Below are 7,196 nucleotides of genomic sequence, written 5' to 3'. Positions count from 1 at the left end.
AGCTCTGCCACTCAGCCAGTTCTCAATGCACCTCACCTCCCACTCGTCTAACCCACACTTCCTAATGGGTTATGGGTGACTATTCACTACATCACTACTTCATAACCTTAAGGAATCTTACATTTGCTTCAACCTCCTCCATGTAACTGGACACAGCAATTGCCCGTAACAATGATGACTAACAAAAATTAATTAAGTAGTAGACTGGCAGTGGGAAGTAGGTATTTTATAGCTGCCTGCCAAAGGAGACTGTCCATTAATCTATGGTTGTTCTAACAGTGGGTACAAAACGCTGAACTCTTTACAGACCTCTAGTCTGATTACAAGGCTGCCAATACTGGGTGGTCAACAAAGACACCTGCGAGATAACCTGTATACAGTTACAGGCAAATATACCAAACATCAGTGGTTCAATGAGACAAGGTAGTTGTTTCCAGTATAAATAAAAAAGCAAAAGATACATGGTCACGTACCTCATTGCAACATTGCTGCCATCAATAACTATTGGCCTCAGGTTGTCACCATCCTCTGTCACATCCTCCTGCAGTGGAGACTCTGACCTCTGAGACTCTATGGAAGACGCTTCACGTATTACACTAGTATTAGCATTACTTACAGTCTGATCAGTCTCAGTTTTATTCCCAAGTTTGACAAGTTCTCCCAAAATATCATTTATTAAAGCATCAGTACCAAGTTTATTTAGCACAAGTTGAACCTGCTCTTCAGAGTAACCCAACTTAAGTGCAAACTCCAGTTTGGTTTGATATTCTTTCACCACATCAGGGGGCTTTTTGACTTCTTTTGGTACTATTTGAGCCTCTTCTATCCTAAAATCTTGCAAGATTTCATTTCTTTTTAGTATATGAGGCTCTAAACAAGGAGACCGGCACAACTGTCGGTGACTCTTAGGCAATAAATGTGATTCTGATGCAGAATTATTCAGTCTCTCCGAATCATTATCGGAATTTGTGCTTTCTTCAGAGTCACAGCTGGAGCTTCCAGAAGTCTCTTCAGATGCCTCCTTGTCTAGATCTTCTTTCCTAGAATTAACCTTATCCATCGTTGGCTTCTCCGCCATTGACCAAGGTACAACTGCATTTATTTGTGTGCCAGTGCTCCCCATGTAAAGGTGGCCTAAGTCATGCCCCAGATGATCCTTCAAGCCCATGAAGCTGCTGCATGTACTTGACTCCACTTTGCTGTTTTTCTTGTATTCCTGAATATAAAGCGTCCCGTATTCCTGAAGAGAGAACAAAAATGTTGCAACTGGTTACACATATTACTTGTTTTGTATTTTCTTGCTGCTTCCTCAGAACTGCACTTATTCTTTTCCAGCAGAGAAATAAACCTTTTTTTTTTTTTTTTTAAAACGTGGAAAACTTATTTCGGGAAAATGTTCTCATCAGGAACATCTGTAGCTAAGTCAATAAACAGCTGATAATCTGTTCTCTGTATCAAATGCACTTGCTTAAACTCTCCTAGAAATGGGTTTATGAAGGAATAGGAAATTTAACACTGCAAGTTAACATACTGTAATGCAGAGGCAGAAGTCTTGTCACAATTTAAGGAGACCAAGATATTTCTTCTAGCTTAAGACTGTATTGTAACAATGAAAAAGAGAACCCAGCAGCTCTAAAATACAAGTACTAGAAAAGCTTTTTAAGCTAAACACCTTAAGTTCTCTGTTGAATAGGAAGAAATTAGCATAGTGCTCAATTATCTCACTTACTAGGCAAATGTAAGACATCATAACACATAAAATGAATTAGTAACAGAAAGGATGATGAAATAAAAGCTTATTTGCCCTAAAAGACACTATCAGTCCAACTGAATACATCCAAACTATTTCTGGATTCCGTTATAAAATGCTAAGTCAAGAAAGCCTAATGACTCTCAGCAGAGTACTGTGTTACTAACATGTTCAGCATTTAGGGACACGGATTGATCTAATGGCCAATAAAGCCAATGGAAGTCCTTGCACTGGCTGCAACAGACCATTCACCAAGCCAACAAGGCAACAAAATTAAAAGCTGGTTTCAACTCTTGGACTAGACTTGTGCAATTCTTTTGCTGAATCAAAACTACATACAGACGGAAGTCATGTAGGAAGAATGGAAGAAGAATCACATGTTAGTTTTTCTGGATGAATTTTGCATAATGGTATTATACAGAAGTTAGCTTCTTTCATTACAAGGATTACTTCCACAATCTACATTTAAAGGCAGATTACTACCTGGTTCCCTTATTTTGTTCTTTTAAACAGGAATCTTTGATAACTGCTTCAATAAGGAAAGTAAAAGATAAATCATTTCTCACAGAAAAAAATGGACCATATGGACCAATTGTACTGCAAGGTTACCATGAAAAAGAAGAATTTTCATTAAGGGAAGACTATGTAACAAAGAGTTTTTTGACACTTCCATCTTGCAAGGCAGAACATAAAAGCAAGACACAGAGGCAAAGGACCTCACTTGAACTTGACAGATACATTATAGACACAAATTTCATGAAGGAGGATACACTGAGAAAAAACATTATGTCAAACAGAATACCCTGATCTATACTAATACAAATTACAGGTAAGCTGCACAAGCAGCCAAAATCTCTGTCAACAAATCACTAACTCTCCCATACCCTTCCAGATTAACATTTACAAATGATACAATATCTGAAAAATATTTTGTACTTTCCTATTCTTGGGATAAAGATCCTAGAGTGCACACAAGAGAAATTCATCAAGGCTTAAGATTACAGAGAATCAAGCAAAAAAATCCAATCCATGGTTCATTAAAAGTAGACACTATAGGTGTTGAGTGCCAAGACATGAGCACTGTGGTGGAGCTTTTGGGTTATGGTGCACAAAAATTTACTTTATCTAAGGACTTCTAGTTTAAATAAATAAATAAATCACCAGCATTTTCATCTCCAACACCTTAATCCAGGCAAGACTGATAGAAAAGAAAATAAAGTTTTATGTAGATCTGATCTTATTAGAGGGCAGTAGGGCTGTAATTCTCAGACAGTGTATCAATGAATAATACTTTCTCTTCACTCAGAGCTTTAGGATTTCAAGAAAAAACACAGATTGAACACAACAAGAATTTAGGAAATGAACCTTTTCACACAGTGATTTATAAACTAACGTAATGCACTCAATAGCACAGCGCTAGTAACAAATCACAATATCCCAAGAAAAGGATACAGTTAAAAAAACAACACTGTGGGCTTCACAGAACTGACACACGCACACAAAATTGAGGAAAAAAAAATCTCAAACAAGAAACCCCTATTGGAAGTGAGGCTGCTTAGCAACCAGCCTGTAGTTGCTAGGATGCACTCCTTTAACATACCATCATGAATACTAGCACAGCAAAAGAATAATTTGGTATGAACAAAAGCCCATGAAAGAGAGCGGGACTTAAGTGCGTCTGGTTTCCCCTTGGAGAACAATGCAGCTGCCAAACCGATCTGGAAGCCCCGACATCATTGTTCCACCAACCCCACAATCTGCTCTGACTCGAGGAAGTCTAGTTAATGGGCAACACTTTTAAGCTGGACTGAAAAGTTGAGCTGGCTCATGTACTGCTGCCGCAGAATACAGGGAGATAATGGGTCACTGCCTAAATCCGTGTACTGTGAAATGTCATTTTAGCATTGAACTAAAAGTAGAAGGAGGGGTTTTTTTGGAAGGGGGGGGAGAAGAGGTTGCATTTTAACAGCATGGAATAAACAAAGCTTGAAGTGCATATATCAGAAAGAGGATTTTTTTTTTTTTCAGTGTTAGTTAAAATAATACTTAAGTCATTCTCCAATCTCTTCTTCCTTGAAGTTTAAGTGCTTTACAGCAACTACAATCGTAACACCCTCCATGGGATTCAAAGAAGTCACTAGCATATGAATGCGTCTGAAGATCAGGCATTATATGAAACACACTTTAGACAATTTGCACATCAACTACATATGAAAAATGAGCATAAACTGAGCTTTGTCCATTGTTGGGAACGTACACATAATCAGCCTCTCATCTGTTTGCTTTAAGTCTCCTGTCAATCTCCATCTTACTTCTGCTGCATAGAGAAGCAAATTTTTGCACAGAGAAGAAGCAAGCCTCTGCTGTTTTTCAGAGACTATTTAAAGAACAGAGTAGTAAGAGCAGCAGCTTTAAAATCTGCCACAGATCATACATAGCCACCATACCATCGCTTTAAAAGGGTAGTTAAATGTTTACACTGTAAATCCAAAGCTAAAGGTTTCTGAGACAGTTCTGTGTAAGCAGGACACTATTCCTGGCATGCAAACTGTATGTAGTTTCAGACAAATTTTTACAATGCCCGTGAACTTTGTACTCTGTACTTGTGGTCAGCAGCACCTCTTAGAAACACTAGACTTTGGAGCTCCCAACGTGATGTCCTTTATGAGATTCATTGATTAGAACCATGAAAATCAGATGTCACTGCTGAATGCTGCTGGAATTGATTGTTTTATCTTGATTTGGTTAGTGGAGAGCAACATGCCACCCACGCTACAAATTCTGAGAGCTACACAAAGAAACAAAAATCGGCTGAAAAATTACTGCCAAGAAAGTCTACAACTTTTGGCTATGGTCATCACAGCTGAGTAACAGAATTTATATTTATGAAAAAGTTAATAAATTTAGTAACTCTCAACTTAGACATACTTATGACAACACGAGTTTTATACGATAGCCTGTTTAAAACTACGGTATCTCACACAAAGATAAAGGCCTAAAATACTGTATTACTGAGTTAAAAAACATTTATCAGGGATAAATGTAATACTCCAGATGAGCACTGTGCTACTATATTGCAGAAGTGTAATCTTCTCCCATTTCTTAGAAGTCATCACTGTTTTCCACTAACCATTAACAATAATCAGCCCATTAATTCACCTTCACACAAACCAGATATATTTCTCAAAGGGATGTGGGCAAGTATGCCGTCTAATCACTTAATGTGTATTCAGAATATCTGCTACTTACAATTGAGCATAAGAAAAGCAATTTAATGCAAATTTAGTTCAGAGGAAAATAACAAGGAGTAAGTGTGTTATGTGGCACAGTATAAAAAAAATTGTGTATTCTCAAAAGACTATCAAAAGTTTCCGAAGAAATGTTCTACAGTGAAATAGTTGAGCACGTTTTCACACAGGCAGACTTTTTCTATGTCTTCTAAACACAGAATGGAAAATACTGAAATCAAGGTTTCTTGAAACACTGTTCTTAGTTGTCACAAGCCAAAGTGCAGAGCTGATCAGAAAAGAAAAAAACAAGTATCAGTTATCCAAATGAGAAAGATACTGCAACAATGCAAATAAAATAATGAATATGTAATAAATACCTACTGCTGTAGTTTCTATGTATTTAATTACCATTGTACTTCAGCGAGTGCTGTTGTCTGCATCATTCTATCCAACAAAGGAAGGATGTCCCATTGAACAGATTGGTTAATGCTCATGGGGCAACAGATGTCTACTGGAACTGCAGGAGACCAGCAACTGGTGGCCTGCCCATCTTCTGAAAACTTTCAATAGACTCATGCATATGTTCACACAATAGGGCATGTGGTAGAAATGCAAACCTCTTTTTAACCCTTTTATATTTTCCCTCCCAACTGATATATGAAGGTCTTTGTTTTGTTGGGTTTTTTTTCTTTACAGGATACTTGGAACACAGGCTCGTGGAACATACAGTGTTTGCTCTTCAGCCTAAGGTCTGAACTCAAAAAATAAAACAAAACAGATCAGAAACTTTATAAAAACAGCCAGGCTAGATGTGGCGCAATTATTAATAGCTTTCAAATCATAAATCCTCTGACTGGAACATGTCCCTACCTGAGAGCATCCTAATGCTCTAGTTTGCACTACAGTATCTTCAGACAACCCACAACAGAGCTCTTCCTATTTTCACAAACACATGAAATTTCCCCAATCGTATGGTACAACGGAAAAGGTGCTTGACTTTCTTCTTTTCGTAAAAGCTTTTTTTTCTACCAGTAACTAAAGTAAACAGTAGCTTATGTGCAAAAAATAGTAAATATCTATAACTTATTAAAGCTCCCCTTCTCCCCAGGGGCGTAAAGGAGAATTTGTTCTGTTGACTGCTACTGCCTACCATTTTCAAATTCTGGGAAACAGACCATTATTGATGCTTTTGAAAGTTCCTTAATAGAACGTACTGGGTGTGATCATTGCTCTTAGCCTTCAGACACTACTGGTTTTCTTTTCCCTCTTTTCCTAAGAGACACGCAAAGCGTGCACGTCTCAGCCGACACACACGCTTACCTACGTGTCCAAATGCGAAGCTGAAAGGCTGAAACACCAGCACGGAGAAAGGTCCCATTTCTGCAGAGAGAAGCCCACATACTTACGTTTGCTGGAAAACACACAGACATTGGTTTCTCGTAGCTGTTCCAGAAGCAACTCCTTAACACGATTTCAGCTGCAGACTTCAGGCCAGCAAGCAGAACAATGAATGGACGAACAGATGGACTCGCGATGTCTTTGCTTAACCTATTACTGAGCAGCCGCGGAGCCAATCACGACCCGCCGGGCTCACAATTAGTTGGCCGGGCAGATGCAAGGCAACCTCCCCACCCTGCATCAGGTTCGGAGGTTTCTAAGATAAGCAAGTTGATGTCATTCTCAGGGTCTGCCCCGGGCAGCATGTGTATTAACGAGGGGTGTGCAGCAACAATAGGCCATACAAAAGAGACTAGCAGGCAGCTGCTGTACGAGAGCCAGAGTCATTAGGGAGCAGGCTGCCAACAAGAAACACCTGGCTTGGGCAGACTTCAGCTTCTCCTCATTGTTTCTAATTCATGAAACAAAGAAAGGAATTATTTTTAAGTAGTAAAAGTTGTGAGTTCCCATTAAAATGTATCAGTCTGGAGGAATATAATCCCTTCTATTATGGAAACAAAAAGTCCTTTGTAAGGAAAAATATTAAAGAGAAACAAATCTATCAGTAGCTATTGTAGTCTCCTTTTCTTGTTAGCAAAATGAATCATATTGGTGTAAAGTGGAAGGAGGTGTGAAAGGAGCCCACACTAAACACTGACATGTATCCAGAAATTGCTTTCTGAATTTCCTGACACTTTTGTACTTCGGTCAATAAATGTAATAAACTTGCTTTTACACACAACTCTGAACAGAATACTTGTGGGTGATTTCACTGCAAG

General features: G+C 38.5%; 1 protein-coding gene across 1 annotated transcript; it reads right to left on the bottom strand.

The window, feature by feature from the left end:
• Positions 1 to 301: 301 nt before the first annotated feature.
• On the bottom strand, positions 302 to 6,464 carry LOC103775247 (probable ribonuclease ZC3H12C). Its single transcript, XM_008942692.1, has 2 exons — positions 6,387 to 6,464; positions 302 to 1,240 (listed from the first exon to the last, which is right to left on the bottom strand). The coding sequence occupies exons 1-2, from the start codon at positions 6,408 to 6,410 to the stop codon at positions 302 to 304; spliced, it is 963 nt and encodes a 320-aa protein (XP_008940940.1). The 5' UTR covers positions 6,411 to 6,464.
• Positions 6,465 to 7,196: the final 732 nt, after the last annotated feature.

The sequence above is a fragment of the Merops nubicus genome, unplaced genomic scaffold (assembly GCF_000691845.1).
Source record: "Merops nubicus isolate BGI_N331 unplaced genomic scaffold, ASM69184v1 scaffold23336, whole genome shotgun sequence".
NCBI classification, from domain to species: Eukaryota; Metazoa; Chordata; class Aves; order Coraciiformes; family Meropidae; genus Merops; species Merops nubicus.
Note: the sequence above shows the minus strand (reverse complement) of the source record. Positions and strands in the feature narration are given on the sequence as shown.